The sequence below is a fragment of the Dipteris shenzhenensis genome, chromosome 21 (assembly GCF_047967505.1).
Source record: "Dipteris shenzhenensis isolate YYH24624 ecotype China chromosome 21, Dip_SZ_1.0, whole genome shotgun sequence".
Classification (NCBI taxonomy): domain Eukaryota; kingdom Viridiplantae; phylum Streptophyta; class Polypodiopsida; order Gleicheniales; family Dipteridaceae; genus Dipteris; species Dipteris shenzhenensis.
The window spans coordinates 17,820,305-17,839,139 of NC_141616.1; the positions used below are offsets into that span (position 1 = coordinate 17,820,305).

General features: G+C 43.6%; 1 protein-coding gene across 1 annotated transcript in view; it reads left to right on the plus strand.

The window, feature by feature from the left end:
• Positions 1–4,672: 4,672 nt before the first annotated feature.
• LOC147888574 (syntaxin-132-like) overlaps positions 4,673–18,835 on the plus strand; it is a 34,410-nt gene continuing 20,247 nt past the window's right edge. The window contains exons 1-4 of the mRNA XM_087392289.1: positions 4,673–4,729; positions 4,870–5,256; positions 6,042–6,167; positions 6,318–6,374. Coding sequence (XP_087248415.1) covers positions 5,239–5,256; positions 6,042–6,167; positions 6,318–6,374 — 201 coding nt within the window. The 5' untranslated portion in view covers positions 4,673–4,729; positions 4,870–5,238. The remainder of the gene's footprint in view (positions 4,730–4,869; positions 5,257–6,041; positions 6,168–6,317; positions 6,375–18,835) is intronic.

Below are 18,835 nucleotides of genomic sequence, written 5' to 3' on the forward strand. Positions count from 1 at the left end.
CAATGTATTGTTGAACTCCTTTCCTTACCACTGTCTTGTAATTGAATAGTCGGAGTAGTAGATGCCATTTGATTGGTACATGGTCGTGGCATTCACAAGATACAACGAGGCTTGATGCTCAGTGTAAAATACTCTAAAATACAAAGCCAATGGCCAATATATAATGTCAAAATTTCTTCACACCGTAGATCATTGCTAGGGCTTCTCTTTGTGTGGTGGTATAATTGACCTCTACATCATTCAATTACCTACTTGTTGCAAAGTAAATTGGGTAGTCCTTGTTGTATTTACCAGGTTGGCGTAACACACTCCGTACTACATATTTGTAACCATCAGTATGCACATGGAATTCAATAGCTCCACTTAAGCATTTTGAATGCTTGCTCACATTCTTTTGTCCAGATGAAATTTACCAGTAGCTTATATAGGGATCTTGCAATCATGGCATATTTGAGTATGAATTTTCTATAGTATCCTACATTGCCCATGAAAATTTGGACACCCATAGAATTTTGTGGGGGGGAAGAAGTTCCATAAGGATCTTGATTTTATCCATGTCAATAGCAATCCCATGTCTAGACAGTATGTGTCCCAAGACTACTACTCCGTATGCAATCAAGAATTCGCATTTGAGAGGGTTCAAGTAGATACCATACTCTTTGCATTATTTTAGTACAACTTCCATACATTTAAAGTGATCCTTCTTGCATGAATTTACGCACAAGTCATTGAGGAAGACTTGTAGAAACTTGTTGAGAAATTCCTTGAAGGCATTGTACATGACCCTTCGAAAAGTGACTAGGGCATTACATAATCCAAATGGCATGAATCTGTATGCAAAGATTCCCCATTTTGTGGCAAAGGTTGCCTTTTCTTAATCCTGAGGAGAAATTTGTACTTGGTTGTACCTGCTAAACCCATCCAAGAAGCTATATACTTCTCACCTAGCTACCAGTTCCAACATCGTCTCTTTCAATGGTAGGGGATAGTGATATCTATCAATGTTAGGGGGATAGTGATCTCTAATTGTAGCTAAATTGATGTTCTTAAGATTCACACATATTCTGAGGTTCTTGTTTTTCTTTGGCACAATTACCATTGGGGACACCAGTTGGTGTGCTAGATGTCATAAATGAAAGTAGTATCCAATAAATTTTCAAGTTTTTTCATAGACATGGGTGCCATACTTTAGATTTGTTCTGTAGGGTCGACATTCCTTAGGCTTGGATCCTTCCCTGATTGGTATGGAATGTATTGCAACTTCTAGGGAGATGCCTTTCATTTCCTTGTAGCACCTAGCCATGCAATCCCTATATTCCTTCAGCAATGCTTTTAGTTCTTTTAATTCCTCTTGCATGAGTTGTTTGCCCATGTACATAGGATTTTCTTCTTTTCCTTCCAAGGTAAGATCCAATTTTTGGTCTTGGATGAACCTCATAAACTAGAGTTTCCCCTAGTCTATCTGTTTCCTTGAGCTTTGATTCCCTGACTAGTCTAGGCATTGTTACTATTCCCTAGTATAATTTTCGAAATAGTAAGGAAATTCCTTAAGGCTTTCATAACATTGTGAGGTGCTTGCTTGACTATTAGTTCTATTGATTTTCATGAAAGAGTCTTGATCCATTGTATCAATGTCCACTTTCTTTCCTTTTTTGTTCTTTCCTTTTTTGTGTGTGTTATCCAAATGCAATATTCATTCACACATTGGGTTTGAACTTGCAAAACTTTTTGCTTATCTGGCTTTCCAGAAATGCTTTTTAGTTTAAGGATGAGTACTTCAATGCAAAGTAGTTGTTCTCTAACTGGTTTTCCACGAATGCTACTTTATTTAAAAGCTAACGTGTCATATTTTTGCCTCAGGCTAGATTCCTGCTCAATCAGGACTTACACAATTTCAACGAGTACATCTCTGAGTTGCAGGATGAAGCTTAGGAGCATTTGGCTTCTTACTTTGCTTGCTCTGATACCCCCCAGGATCTGCAAGCTCTACCTATCTTGCCCTCCTTGGTACCAGTCAAAGAAGAACCTCAGGACCGAAGATGCTTTACTATGCTTGGCCCTACTATTTACCAGGATAAAATATGCAACTCAAGTAATGCTTTCTGTTACTCAGAAAGTTCTCTTTTGTAAGACATGAGCTATATTGTACAAACTATCTTGAAGGATTTAATAAAATTTCTCTTTTTTTGCCCAAAAAAAGAAGAAAAAGAAGAGCTATTCAAGTTATATAGTATGTAAAATGAGTACAAGGATGTACATTTCCTCTCAGGTTCAAATGCTGAGCTCACCAAGGTACAATAGTACTCCTATCTGAGAAGTCCTCATCATCATCAGCAACATTTGTAAGTATCAACTTTGCATTGCGTGGTAAGAGATGTGCTTCATACTTTGATTCCCTTTAAAAATTTCCCCAATTTTATAATTCCAAAAGTCATTTTTTGGGCAAATCACACCATATTGCAATTTAAGAGGGGCATTAAAGCATATAAATCACATTGCATAGTGTACATATGTCCTACATGGACTATGCCAATAAACAAAGGGACAAAAACCTATCCACTTATACAAATACCAAATTTCGCTCATTTTAATGTAATGTATAATTAGTCTAAATTGTGTGCAACTCTCTCTCTCTCTCTCTCTCTCCTCCGAGACTTCACAATTTTTTCATGGGTAGGGTCTTCCTTGGCTGTGGTTGAATCATGCCTCAAGCATGGTAGAAGATCACACAATGTTTGCCTTCAAACAAGCATAGCCTATGAAGACACAAAGATCATAACAACAAGAGAGTCGAGAGAAAGAGAGGCCACACAAGTTGGGCCAATGACAATCTTTTTTAATAGCTCATTAAGGGATAGCATAAGGTAGTAGAAGACTTAAAACTCGGTTAATATGTGATTTCACTATTTCAAAATGCCTTTTAAAGCTAACCCGTGCGTGCCTTACACTCGCCAAAACGTGTGCATGCACGTACACACAAACAAAAACACCACCCTCTTTGCTTCTCAATCCTAGCTTTGATCTCAAATTTTGGGTCCCACTAAATGATGTCATTCACCCAAGACCATGCATTCTCTCTTGCATATTTTGCTCTTACTTTATTTGCATGAGTGCTTTTGCTAGGACCTAGAACTTTAAGTAGGTAGTTTTTCGAATTTTTTTGTTAGCTAGCTATTCTCTAGGATGCTCTCATTTATTATTTTACTTTTTGAATCATCTCTCTCTCTCTTCCCCCAGCCCTTCCCACCCCTTTTTTGCACTGCCTCCTTACTATAGTGGAGGATTGGAACTCTTTTGTGAATTTCCAAGTGTAATTTGTAAAAATTTAGTTATGTTGTGTTTCAAATTGCCATTTACGGAGATCGTCCTTAAAAATTTGCCTTTTAATAGCCCAACTCACTTAACAATTCGTTTGCTTTCTCTTTTGCATCCAAAAGAGCTAACTTTACCATTAAACGATGAGGTAGTGTCCATGCGCACTATTGTTTCAATATGACCAATCGCCCCCTATATGATTCCTACTCCAATCACCTATGAGGTATGTGTCCATGAGCATTCATGCATTCTATTACAAACCTTAGAGGGTGGGGTCATCTATGAAACTCTGTGGTGGGGTGTTTGCTAACAAATCCTATGGGGGACATCCTTCTCCGAATGAAAAGGGTGATGCCACTTGGTTTGTTGTTGCATGTGCCATCAATCATATGGTGGACATCGTGCTTCCAACCAAAGGCCCATGCCACGTGGTTTGTTTTTTGTATGTGTCATCAATCCTATGGTGGACATTGTGCTCCCAACTAAAGGGCTCGTGCCATGTGGTTTATTTTTGCATCTGCCACATCATTCCTATGGTGGACATTTTACTTGCAGCCAACATGCTCATGTAATGTGGTTTTTTGTTGCATGTGCAAGCAAGGCAACACTTCCCTTTCCTTGATGACTTGGAGTTGGAGCTATTGCTTATTGTAGTGCACATTGTTGAGGTTGGTAGCATCGTCCTTTGCTTCGGGTTTGCATGTCATTGTATAGAGAGTGCCATGTGCACGTCATACGATGAAAGGTGGTATTCGTCAGGAAGTCCCTTTCTCGAGTGGCAAACCTACAATAAGGTCCATATAGTAAAAATCAGAGTGTCATGAGGGTTGGGTTGAGTTCAAGAAAACCTCTTGGGGTGGTTTATGGTTGCTCCCCTAGCCCCTTCCCTTGCAACACCCCCCCATCCACCTACCACCCCTCCTCTCCCCATTCCCTTCCTTGCTCCGCGGTCCCGCTTGTGTGCATGTCCAACCTCGCCCCTTGGCCCCCCCCCCCCCAACCACACGGAGTGAGTTCATCTGACTATGAACGTCTGGCAATGGCATGGGAGGCTATCTGGGAAGGACTTCCACATGGAGTTACTTGCCGCAACCCCTAGCCCCGCCTTGCCATGCACGTGTGTGCAATACGCCCCCAGAGCCCCGAACCCGTTCGACTCCTCCCCACTCCCATCACCCCGCACTTGCAACCCATCCTCTTTCCATTCCCATCCTTGTTTGGCGTCCCCCATGTGCGCATTCCACCGGCCCATGATATGGAGTGAGATGATGTGGGAAATCTGGGAGGTGATCTGGCTTCTTTTGGAGGGGTGATATGGGAAAACCTCTTGGGGGGGGGGGTTCGTGAGCTGGCAAGGGGCAAGGCCACCTAAACCCATTGTGCCATGCCAGGGTGGAAGAGCTCGACCTTCTAGGTAGGCTATGGCGGACACCAAACACTGTGCCTTCTCCGCCTTCTCTTTTTGTCTCTTTACCCTCATCCTTATCAGCTTTCTCGCCCCTTCTGCATTTCCACACCCTTTCTAACAATCCTTCCCTCATCTCTGCACATCAGGATTGCCTCATCCTATCGCGCTCTTTCAATTTGTCACCTTTGCCCTCTGCTGCATCAGTTTTCTCTGGACGCATCCCGGTTGTTAGGCCTGTCAGATTTCCTTCGGAAGAAATCAGGTTGTTAGGCCTTTCAGAGCGATCGGCGGCAGAAAGCAGGATTTCTGACAGCGATCGGCTTCTTGCACTTCGGTTTCCTGGAGAATTATGTTTCTGCTAGGCGATCGAGGATCTTTGCTGAGCAGTAGCTTAGCTGCGACTTGAGAGGCAGTTAAACAAGCTGCCGTTTGCAGTTAATATCCCTTTCGGTTTGCGAAATTAGCGGGCGAGATACAGATTAAGATTCAGTACAAAGCAACGTTTTCCTGTCAAGATGAACGACCTCTTGGGGGTACGAGTTTGCATCCGATCCAATTATTTCCCTTTCTGTAGGCCATGGTGCCAAGTTCGGCTCTCTTGGTTCATCTCTTTACGCGCTTTGGCACTTTCCTGGTTTAGATTTTCTGTTTTGCTTCTGACCCTTACTTTCGTCTTTTGAAATTGCATGATGGCTTTAACATGGAATGCATAATTGAAGCGGCAGTAATTAAGAAAACGGATTGTTTTACTTCGCAGGAAAACCTTCTAGAATTTAGGTCTTTTGGTCAATGAAGAACACTAGGAAGAGGAATACAATACACTTTCTGCGTTAAATACCTCGACGGTGTCGGGAAATTAAATGCTGAATCCTAGACTGGCAAAACGGCTGCTTCTTTAATAAGGGAGAGTCAGTGCAAGTCTCCTTGTGTGTGTGTCTTAATTTTGAAGAAAATGCTTTTTATTATTTTCCTTTTATAGATTTGTCAAGCTCTGACGATTTTGTTAGCACTCCCTTCTAAGAGGGAGTTTTATAGTGGGGAATGGATTCTCCTTTTGATGTAATTGTTTGAAAAAAGGTAATTGAGTTGGACGTTTCAAACTTCCTTTTATGGACAAAGCTTCTTTTAATAGCCCAACATACTAAAATAATCGTTTGCTTTCTCCTTTGCATCCAAAAGCGCCTGCTATGCTAGCCCATAGGCACTTGTGCACTCGTGTTTATTATAGTCACAGAAGTCAAAAAAAGGAGAAAAGTCTTCATGTATTCTTGGAATTTTCCTCTCCAAACGAGTCACCGAGAATCTGGTTCCTATGCAGGATTCTGTTCAGCTTACACGCGTGGGGAAAGGGAAGGAGGATAATGATGTTGAAGACATTGAGGCCGGTACTCCAGGTGTCATTGACCCATCCAAGGACCCAACAATGGCTCAATTTTTTGAAGAGGTTGGTGGCCACATCTCAAAACCTTTTCCCAGTCTGTTTCTTTCAAGGGGTAAATTGTGATTTGACATCAATTTGATGCATCCCTGTTTTTTTTGGGTTTTTATAGTGGAAACTTATTGGTTATTGTGTTACGTTGATGTGTGTGAACAGGTTGCAGCTATTAAAGCCTTGATGGCACGGGTTCGGAAGAATTTACAGAAGCTACAGGTCTGCTCACATTCGTCTAATTTTCCCGACTTTAGTCTTCGCAATAGTTTTTGCTGTTTGAGTCATGTTTCATGCCTTAGGTAGCATAAGGGATGCATTGTTCTGTGATAGTTTTTGCACCTCAGAAGGGCAAATATGGAGCGATGGAAGGTTCCAAAACGAAGGTCTTGGCTACTTTGACCCCATTGCCATTGTCTCTGCCTCTATACTAATCCCATTTTGAGTAAGGCATACAAGACACTATAGGCCTACGGGCATTTCAGGACCACACATATGCAATAGGATATTAGAGATCTTTAAAACAACAAAAAATCTAAATTTGTTTGATTGGACTTATTCTAGTTTTACAAAGGTATATTAGACAACTCAAGGTTCAACTTGCAGCAATGGAGGAAAGTCCAAGAAATGGAAAGTATTGGCAAGCAACAAGTCTTACAATAGGCAATATAAAAGCATTATACATCCCCTTTTGCACCACAGCTTGTTTCCAGTGTCCACTGTTTGGGAAATGCTCAATACTTCAATGAAGTCAATAAAAATAAGAGATGACAGTAGAAGGGGATAACAAAGTCAACCTTCATGAAGAGATCAGAGAATGTAAAGCAAGGGTCATCTACGAATCGGGGGACTGTTCTATGGATGGTATAATGATGAGGGTTTCACAGAAGATAAGCTCAGCCTCATAGAAAAACTACCAAATCTTGAATGGGAGTTGAAGACGTGGATCTATCAGAAGTCACATGCTTTAATTCATTGCAGAGACAGGGCATTAAAGATAAAGATTCTTAGGCAAACTCACAAATTAAAAGGCACAAAGGTTTGGATATGTGAAGAGCTCAGTCCGAACCAGCTCAAACAGAGAACCATGGAACTCACTATAGTAAAGGCAGGAGGGCAAATGGGCGATATAGAGAAGGGAAAGCACTTCAAATCTAGTCTTAAAGTGATGTAATGATGGCCATTCTATGTTAGCTATTAGAAATAGTTATGCACTTGTAATAATGGTGGAAATGGCTCATGCACTCCTATGGAGACCTGATATATGAGCTACTTATTGATCCCATAGACCTTTTGGACGGATGTTAATTTTTCCCCCCCGCCAAATCTTTCTCGTCTCTTTGGTATCTTTTCTCTTCTTGGATATTTGCTCCTCTCCCTTTTGCATAAGCTTTTCTTGCCTCAGCATTCCCTCTTGTTCAAGGAGGACATGTCGCAAGCTGCCAATGATCGTTGTAGGCTCGTTAGCCCATCAGAGAGTAAATGATTCTTGAACTAAAGCAAAAGCTAGAAAGTAGTCTAATGTGTCTTTGTAGTACTCAGCTTAGATCATCCATGAGGTGCCAAGTTATTGTCAGTACATGATTTAGCTAGCTGAAGTGTAACATGCAATGGTAATCTGATCGTGTAATTCACAGCAAGACCTTCTTTAAACCTTTAGTGAGGAATTAGCGTTGTACACCATAGAGAGAGAAAGGAGATGAGGGTAGGGAGAGAGTAGAGTCGGCAATCGATTGGGTCCCTATACCAATCAGGGGAGAATTTGCTTTATACTTGGAGAACTGAGAAATACAAAGAACACTCTACGAGAGAGCACGGAACGTGCTTCCGAAGAGCTCACTATGCACACGTAGAGCATACCCAAAGACCTGAGAGGCAACGTTGACCAATACCGAGACCTTGATGCTGTCCACACTAATGATGTAGGACGCTTCTGCAAGCCAAGGGAGAGGCTTGTGCTGTCCATTGGAATGCAGGGTTATTGCGTGAGAGAGTGAAAGCTAGTGTCACGATCTGTGACGTATTCCTTTCTCTATATCTTAGACTTATGGATGGTTTGATGAATGGACAATTGTGGAAGGGTATGCCCTTTCGACGGGACACTTCCTATGAGGCACAACCCTTCACAAGAGACATTCTATTGAAGAGACACTCCCATTGTAATGTACCCTCTCATCAAGGGTCACACCCTTCACAAGGGATACACACCTCTTCATGCACATACACTTTGGAGTACACATCTTTTCATGTGTGACTCTTCACTCTGTATATAAGAGAGGCCCAACTGTATGGATGACACACTACAGACACTCAAGCAATACAAATATTTCTTGTTCTCTGCTATTTCAGTCTCCTTTTTGTTCCTTAGCACATTTCTAAATATAGTAAATCTAGGATTTCTTACAGTGGTATAAGAGCAAATTTCGCTCCTGCCTGTAGGAAATGCCCCCCACCTTCTAGCGCCTATATGATACATCTCTTTCCGCTAGAAGGATATCCGCGCACATTATGCATGGAAGAGATGGAGAGAATGAGCGTAAAATTTTTTAGCGCCAACCCCACCTAAAGTCATTAGTGGCCTCTCCATCTCCCTCACATCACGAGTTGATGTGAATGGACACGACGAAAATCGTGTCTTTTGATGTGCTTGGGCTGTCCCAAAACCAAGGGACACACCTTTTTCACCATCGGACGTACCTTTTGATGGAGGGTTTTGACTCCTCACCCAAGGGACACACCCCATCGTGGAAAAAAGGAGACACCTTTTCGTGTAGGGATACCCCTCTTTAAAATAGGGTTACAGCCCTTCATGAAATGGTACACCTATTCCAAGGGTCACACCCCTTAGAATAGGCACACCTTTTGGCACCAAGCACCAACCTACAAAAGGGTACCTAGAGGGCCTAAAAAGGGCAACCAGCCCTACACCCAAGGCCTAACCCTAGACTACCCTAGGTACAAGGCAACCCACGTTTTAATTTTTGGCAACCACCCAACCTAGGCAGCCAAACAAAAATGATGATTCCCGTTTGACGCCCGTATAGAAATTCGTCACGCAGGTTCGCCTCTCTTCCACGCCATACGCAGCTCTCCATCAAGTTTTTTCCTGGCCCAGGTTGTCAGCCCTTGCTGCCCGCAATTTAGCCTTGGAAGCAAGCAACGCACTTTCCTCAATCAGCGCCACATGCAAGCAGCCTCTGCCAGCGAATTAAATCAGCCTGGTCCCTGCTGCGCATAGCCTGTGAACAGCGACTCTTGGCAGCCCTCTCTTTCCGTCTAGCCAGGCTCGGTCCTCTTCTAGTACCCCACAGGTTTCAACGCAGGCCAGCTTCGCCAGGCTACGAATTTCCACACAGGAAAAGTGCGCCAGATCTCATGCAATCTGCAAAACGCCTCTGCCAACGTCCATCTAGCTCGAAAGTCTTGCCAGGTACCTGTTTCTTGTTCACACATCCACGTGGACTTGCAAGGACAGCAACATGGACCTCCAGACAGTGATCTGTAGGCCTTTTCTACGCAACTAATTGGCAGATCTAATCTATGCCAGGTGGATTCTTTCCATTCTATTTCTAAGGATTCTCTTTCATATTGTTATTCGACACTCATTATCAAATTACAGCAAATGAAAGCCTCCTCCTTAAAGCATGGAAACCCTGGTAATTCCCCAGTCCCTTCAAGGACACCTCAGGCATCATCTACCACACAATATCGTGTTCAGATTGCACAACCAGCCCATTTCGGACCTTTTGCATCGTGGGTCTTCTGTGTCACGTGCCCTTCCAGTGACTTGGACCACAATCCTATGACAGGTGACTGAACTACTCAACAAAGGTCACATTCGGCCCAGTCGCAGCCCTTTCGGATCTCGTGTACTAGTGGAAGTCAATGCGCCTCTGCATCGACTACCGAGCCCTCAACAAGCTCACTATCAAAAACAAGTATCCATTGCCTCGCATCGATGATCTCTTCGATCAACTTCTACACACAACACAATGCTCAAAGATTGATCTTCGTTCAGGTTATCATCAAATTCGCATACGAGAAGGCGATGAGTACAAGACAGCTTTTCGAACAAAGTAGGCACACTATGAATGTTTGGTCATACCTTTTGGGTTAAACAATGCCCCGGCCACATTTATGACACTAATGAACGACATCTTCAGGCCTTTCCTCGATAAGTTCGTCATCGTTTACCTCGATGACATCCTCGTTTTCAGCAGATCCCTAACAAACAACATCTTCACCAAGTTTTTGAAGTTCTCCGCGCAACTTCTCTCTACATCAACGTTGAGAAGAGTGAGTTCTTCAAGACCCAACTCGAATATTTGGGACATGTTATTTCAGCTCAAGGCATCTCTGTGGATCCCAAGAAGGTCGAGGTACTCTGAAACTGGCCTACTCCTAAGAATGTTCATGATGTCCGCTCTTTTCTTGGATTGGCAAACTTCTACCATACAAAGGTCTATCAGTTTTCCGAAATTGCAGCTCCTATGTCCGAATTATTGAAAAGCACATCAATTTTTCAGTGGCTTCCCGAAACAGAGTATAGTTTCCAACAACTCAAGCAAGCACTCACTACCACACCAGTTATGGCTATTGCTGACCCAAACCTTCCATTTGAGGTCATGACCGACGCTTCCGACATCGCTTCAGGAGCAGTCTTGATGCAAGAAGGCAGAGTTATTACTTTTGACAGCCATAAACATTCCGATATCCAAACCCGATACCCAGTTTATGATAAGGAGTTTCTTACCGTTGTACATGCTTATCGCTCTTGGAAACATTATCTCATGGGAGGCGACTCGGTGGTCAAGACAGACCATCACTCTCTAAAGTATATCTTTACTCAGCCAGTCATGAACGCTCGACAAGCACGTTGGGTTGAGTTTCTGGACAACTTTCACATGACCATTGAGTACATTCCAGGACTACGCAATGTAGTTGCAGATGCTCTCAGCAGGTTAACTCTAGCATCAGCGATGGTAATCTATACATTATCTCTGGATGTTCCGAATTCATTCAAAGGGAAGTATTTTAATGATAGACTTCGGCACAGCAGTACAAGTTCTTTCAAAAGATCAACCTTTGACTTCTGAACAGAATATTTTCTCATACTATTCTTATACAGACGACCTTCTGTATTTTCAAGATCGCATCTGTGTACCACATGACAAGGATGTTCGACATCTTTTGTTAAAAGAGCATCATGTAGTTCCTTATGCTACCCATCCAGGCATCAACAAGACTTATAGGTTACTCAGTGCAACATACTACTGGCCTCATATGAAAAGCAACGTCATCAAAATGGTTACATCTTGCTTATCTTGTCAACAAATGAAAGCAAGCCGACGACTACCAGCAGGACTTCTTCAGCCTCTTCCAGTTCCAACTGAAAGGTGGGAAAGTATTTCCATGGATTTCATTACCACACTACCACGATCCTCCCGAGGTAACACTCAGATTATGGTAATTGTTGATCGATTGTCCAAAATGGCACACTTTGTTGCTTGCAAAAGAAGTGCACAAGCTCCGGACATCGCCAAACTCTTCATACAACACATCTTCCGACACCATGGATTGCCCAAGAATATCGTATCCGATAGAGATCCTAAGTTTACTAGTCACTTTTGGATTTCACTGTTCGAATCTTTGGGTACAACTCTACTGTTCAATTCCGCCTACCACCCAGAATCAGATGGCCAGATTGAAAGAGTCAACCAAGTTGTGGAAGAAATGCTTCGACATTATGTTCAGTCACGCCTAGCAGCTTGGGAAGAGTATCTACCACTCCTTGAGTTTGCTTATAATAACTCTTTCCATAGTGCCATCAGCATGACTCCATTTCAAGCAGCTTATGGACACACTCCGATTGTACCAACGAATTTTGTACTTCAACATCGAGTGGCCCTAGCTGATCAACTGGTTCAAGAAATGCAAGACATTCTACTCCACGTCAGGTTTCATATGCGAAAAGCGCAAAAGCGGTATCAACGGTCTGGTAACAAACATAGACGTCACCTGGAATTTGACACTGGTGACATGGTGCTATTATTTGTAGCCCCACATCGCTATAAGACGGTTAAGTCTGTGCTTCCTAAGTTGCGACCAAGATACTATGGACCTTTCCAGATCGTCAAGAAAAATTCACCTTTAAGTTATAGATTTGAATTACCACCATCATGGGGTAAAATCCATCAAACATTTCATATTTCTTGGCTAAAGATGTACATTCCAGGCGATGAAGCAGTTCCTCCTGCAGGTGATTATGTCCCTGAAATCGAAGACGATTATGTTCTCCTTATTCCTGAGCGTATTCTGGACCATCGACAGCGAGAGACTCGACATCGACTTATCACGGAATTCCTTGTTCTTTGGCGAGATCTGGACAAGTCCGACGCTACTTGGCAATCTGATGAAGACTTACAGCAGTACCCTGACATTTTACAGCAGTATTTTCAAAATTTACCGTGATATTTTCTACATCAGTTCATTATCTTCACCAGGGTATTATTTTGAGTGGGAGGGGATGTCACGATCTGTGATGATTCCTTTCTCTATATCTTAGACTTATGGATGGTTTGATGAATGGACACTTGTGGAAGGGTATGCCCTTTTGACGGGACACTTCCTATGAGGCACAACCCTTCACAAGAGACATTCTATTGAAGAGACACTCCCATTGTAATGTACCCTCTCATCAAGGGTCACACCTTTCACAAGGGGTACACACCTCTTCATGCACATACACTTTGGAGTATATATCTTTTCATGTGTGACTCTTCACTCTCTATATAAGAGAGGCCCAACTGTATGGATGACACACTACAGACACTCAAGCAATACAAATATTCCTTGTTCTCATCAAGGGTCACACCCTTCACAAGGGGTACACACCTCTTCATGCACATACACTTTGGAGTATACACCTTTTCATGTGTGACTCTTCACTCTCTATATAAGAGAGGCCCAACTGTATGGATGACACACTACAGACACTCAAGCAATACAAATATTCCTTGTTCTCTGCTATTTCAGTTTCCTTTCTGTTCCTTAGCACATTTCTAAATATAGTAAATCTAGGATTTCTTACAGCTAGGAGTGATAGATCCTATAAGAGAGCTGAGAGATGACTGAAATAAAGAGCTGAGAATGAGCTGTGTAAAACTGTAAAAGAGAACTGAAAAGAGCTGCTGAAACAGACCCCAAACCTTACTCCGTTCGTTGTCCCGACTCCCCGTCTGATGCATTGCGTGACCACCTTCCCAGAGGGCTGAACTGATGCCAAAGGATGAGGCTGGTCAGAGTGCCACTGGGGGTGAGTGTCAGGGTGTTCAGAGGGGGCTGAGGAGGAGCTGTAGGAGGCTGAAGGAGGGGGGAAACTGAATGAGGAAAGACGGCTTGGAGGCCCCCTATTTATAGGGCTTTTGGGGCTGGTTGGCTGGCCCCATAAAGGCAGCCTTAGGCCCCATAAAGGCAGCCTAGGGAGGGGTGCAGGGTAGCCTATAAAGGCAGCCCTTTCCCGGCCATTCTCTGCACTTGTTCCAGCCCTGAGGGGGCCCAGAAGGGCTCCTATCCTAGGATAGGAGCCCTACGGTTCTCCAGTGGGTACTAGTGAACAAGGACTGATCTTTTGGCTTGACCTAAGGCTGAGAGACTGACTTATGTAGCTTGTGCCAAACTGTCCCTGGACAAGTGCTCACAAAGGGGTCACAACATATGACAAAATCTCCTATTAGGGAACTATTATACACTTGTCGATGTAGCCAGTGTGTCACTTTGCACCTGAGTGCAGGGGTGCATGTGACATTCCCTCCTTAGCTTGGTGGTAGGTTCATTGCTTCCAAGTAGTCTAGAAAAAAATCTTCGTCCAACCGTATTGCTTCATGGGTACCTCGATCATGGAACTTGGTGTAAAACTCCCGGATCCTGTGTCCTGACCCATGCTCAAATCTATGAAGAAGGATCTGTTTTGGCTGCAAAACTTCGGCTTCATCAAGAACTTCAGGTGGTTGCTCGTCGGAAATCTCTGAAAGAGGAGGAGGGCCAGTGCTATTGTGTAGATAGTTGAGCGCTCCTCAACTGATGGATGGGGCTTGGACCCAGGCGGGACTCTGGCCATCTACATGGCGGATCATAGGTGGTGTATCGAAGGTCCTTTGGACGGGCTCAGGTGGTATGGGACGCGTGGGTTAGATATGGGCCTATGGATGAGTCGAGCTATAGCCCACGTGCTCGGGGGTGGTCGGGAGGATCAAGGCACCTGCGCTATGATTCTGGTTGTATCGAGGACGAGATTCTAGGTCAGTGATAGGGTCAGATCCTGCGGGGTCGTGTCATCTGGTATCAGAGCCGTCCTATCACAATTGAATTCAACGCGAGGTATGCAGAAAAGATGTCTTCCAGGTACGCTTTTTGAGATTGCTCTTGAAATCTGAATTTCCGCTCATGTATGGGCTGAATCGTTGGCTGATGATGTGCGCTCATGATTGGGAGATTTGTGGAAGAAATAGAAGTCCATAGGCTGTGTGCTCTCTCTCGGTTGCTACGTGTTTGGAAATCGTGATTCCTTGAGAAGGGTAGGCGATGAGAAGACTCGATGCTTTCAGCAAGAGATAGGAGGATGGATCGTTTCTGACCTATAACTTCTCACGTTTGGGTTGTTGATGTGATTGGCTGTGTGGGGACGTGTGAGAGTGGGCTGGTTAGGGAAAGAATTCGCTCTAGGTTCTCAAGGATGAGATTCCTACCCTAGAGACCTAGATTTGCTGCAGTTGAGAAGGAGGAGGAAAGAGAGGGCATTCATAAGCCGGAGAGCGGCTTGTCTAGGACATTCGGGCATGAGAGATAGGGGCGATATGATTGGGGCAGGCGTTTGGCTCTGGGAAGGAGCGTATGGCCTGATTTTAGCGCGTTTTGGCTATTTTTGGCTAGCTGGAGAAAAGTGGGACAAGATCTATTAAAAGTGAGACTGTTTTTTGGTCAAAAAGCAGGTTGCTTTTTTGTTTTTCTCTAGCAAGGAAAGCACTTGCTCTAAATCTAGCGCGTTTTGGCTATTTTTGGCTGGCTGGAGAAAAGCGGGACCAGATCTATTAAAAGCGAGACTGTTTTTTGGTAAAAAGAAGCAGGTTGCTTTTTTGTTTTTCTCTAGCAAGGAAAGCACTTGCTCTAAATCAAGCACCCACCCTAAATTCACCTGGCTTTTGATGGCCCTTCCTAGCTATTTATATACCTGGGATTTCTCTCTCTTTCTCACTTCAGCACTTCAGCGCATGAAGGCGAATTTCCCACCCTCTTTCAATATGAGATCAGCCGATCAGATTCCGCCATCTTTCTTGCTATCCTCTACTCGCCTTCTTCCTTGATTCCACGCAGCCCCAGATTCTCTTTTTGTTAGTGTGAAGAGCACGTGTTTGGACGCAGCTGCTTTTCTTCTAGTCCCTCTCCCGTGCGAGATATTTTCCAGCCATGGAAGGACATCAAAGTAATGAGACACCTACGTTGGATTACTGTTTTATTGAGATGGAGGATGAGGCTACATCGGAGATTAATCCTCGTAGACCTCATGACCTGCTACGAGAGATGGATTCCTCGATGGATGAACTATGGGCAGCTCTTCACTACTATAAAACCCCTCAGTACTAGAAATATGTTGAAGAAGGCTCATGCTGTTCTAAATGTAGACAGCTTGTTTTAGAGTCTTTATACCGCTTCCGAGTCATTGAGAAGCGATGAAGAAGTTGAAATCCTCAGTTTTGACCGACACCTAATTATTTTTTACTCGACTGGATCTTTTGAACCACTCTTGGTTCAAGAAGCTCCCCAATTTTGTATGAATTATGTTCTAAATTGTCTTGTTATTAAATTGACCAGGTTTTGGTTAATTTGGATTTGATTTGTAACTAAGTGGCATTTATAATTTGATTGGTTTTTTCAAATTATATAACGTGTACTTTTGTTCCATATATCTTGCAGTTTTTTAGATATATGGTACATTAAGGGTGCCTGAGACTTTGTTACATCTTAAACTGGACTTAACTAAGACAATTGGATTTCCCTTTCTCGAATCTTGGTGCGTAGATTCCTGTTTGGTTTCTATTTGAAGTTTTGATCTCGGTGTGATTGTGAGTTCTGATGTTTCTTCGAGTTACCGTTTGGACATATGAAGGTTCTTATTGATTAGACCAGGATGAGTCTTGTTGGATACCTTCTTTGAATCATGTCCAAAGGCGGGGTCATTCTGATTCTCACTCTTTTAGCCCGAGGTCGTGGATAGTCAGGATTCAAGAGTTGTTAGGGATGCTACCTACTGGTTTTCTTCTTTGACCTATTGGTTGGGGTATTGTAACACAAGGGGGTGATGAAACCACATTAAGAGAAGGATTGAGAACGGATTTGCCACCCTGACTCAATCTGGGATCATCTGAGTTGAAGAGGGATTGGCTACTTGATTTACTCATATTGTCCACTTAGTTTTTTATTTGCAGTATACTTTGGTGGTATGGGACACTAAGGTATGTTACATTTAAGATTCTCTGATGTGGTGGTATAATCCAGCGTGAAATAATACCCAAGGACCTCTCGGGTGAAGTACAAGTAGGCTGAATTGAATTGGGGGCAACCTGATTAGATTTTTTAGGAGGGTTGACTAAGATTCTTTACCCTGAGAGAAGCTGTTACGCTCTAGCCGAGGTAGCATGACCTCGGAAGAATCAGTCGACATTTCCCTTATAGGATCTATCTTTGTAATATATGTGTTTGCGCTTTATGTAAATGATCGGGAGGGATTAATGTCAAGGTCCTAGGTGAGGGCTGATAGCACCAGACTAGATAGGTCTGAGACCAAGGGCCTAGTGCAAAGATTGTGCCTAGGGGCAAGGAATTAAATGCATCCCAAGAGAGGGGTGAAATGTTGCATTAGGAAGGCCCTATATGGATGACATGTGGCATCTAGATCTATCTAGGGATTTGGGGTCTGTCAAGGCTAGTGAGAGAAGTGAAGAATGTGAGATTTTTACGTGATTTTGGATATAGCTCTCTCTCTCTTGCTGGGAAGCTTTGGCAGAATTGGCTGGGGGGGAAGATTAAGGTGCTACTCCCGTGATCGGCAACAGAGATTAGGATAGTAAAATCTGGTTACATTTGGTATCAGAGCACAAGGCAAAGGAAGAAGTTCGTGAACTTTGACGGAAGCTACGGACGAACAACAGGGACGAATACGTGGTTGTAATGACGAACTTCAGGGGTGAATTGCTGAGCGTGACGTCCGACGGAGACACAGACAGGGAGACACAGACAACGATGAAGATGGCGAGGTGACTGGTCGTGATGAAGGATTGCGGGCACACGACCTGTGATTGAGTGGCGTGCACGATCTATGACGATTTAGGTGAGGCGCTGCTTAATGTGAGGCGTTGCGCGGTGGTTTGGAAGAAGGAGCGATTTCATAATCAACGAAGGAATAATCTGCGCCAGGAGGGACTTGAAGAGGGAATTGTCGCTCGAATTGCAGAAGACCTTGTCTTCTACGCAGATGGCTTTCCATCCTTACCTCTGGACCTCGCACTTCTAGTGACCAAGCGAAGGCTCAGTCGGAGTTCTCGACCTTTCCTCCACGAGCTCTTTATCCTTTGACAGTGTTTGACTTTTGTTGGAGGAGATCGTAACCGCCAGAGTCAGGAGCGCACGAATTCGGACTGCGTGGAGATTCGAGGGAGCAGTCTTTCTTTTTTGTTAAAAAAATTAAAATCTGAGTTTTCAGTCGAAGTTGTCTGTACAACAGAGGCTGTCGTCTATTCATTTCTGTGTATAAGAAAAGGGGGAAATTCATCCCCCAAAAAAAAAAAAAAAAAACCCTCCCTTTCAACGAATGGAAGCAGAAGGACAAACTTCAAGAATAAATCCTAGCGAGTCTAGAGTACAGTCAACACAACCAATGTCACATCAGGCAGCACCTACATTGGCTGGTAGGATCTCAATATTAGAGGATGCTTTACAGCAGATTATGAACCAGCAGCTTCAGGTGAATGCTGGTCAAAATGAGATTAGGGAGATGGTGCAAGCCTTGTCGGCTAGACCGTCTAGGATTGACAAGGGCAAAGCTCCAGCAGAGCCAGAGCCCAGTGTACATTCCTTAGAGCGCGCTAGGGTCAAAGTGCCCAATATTGCTAATTATAGACCGGAGAAGTACGCTGGTCGGATGACCGAGCGCAGCTCTGATGTGATCGAGGTTTGGTTGCACAAGTGGGAAGAAGCCTTCGCCATTTGTGAGATTAGATCCGATCTAAAGAAGATCCGCGAGGCCACACATCTGTTTATTGAGGCAGCGGATAGATGGTGGATAAAGCAACAGAAGGATCAAGTTGCTCCAACCACGTGGGAAGGGTTCAAAGCTGAATTCAAGAAACACTTTCTCCCACCTGATGAAGAATCCCGAGCTTGGGATGCTTATAGAAGTCTTCGTCAGAGGAGCTTGTCAGTGGCAGAGTACACTGACAAATTCAGGGAATGTGTTATGAAAATAACAGACCCTCTCCCTATGTCGGTTCAGTTAAAAGACTATATCTATGGATTGAACGACAAGATAAAAATGGAAGTTCGGGCTAAATATGTGACTACATTAGATGAATCTATAGCAGTAGCCCTGAACTATGAGGATGCCAGAGGTAGGTCTGGTGGATTTGTGC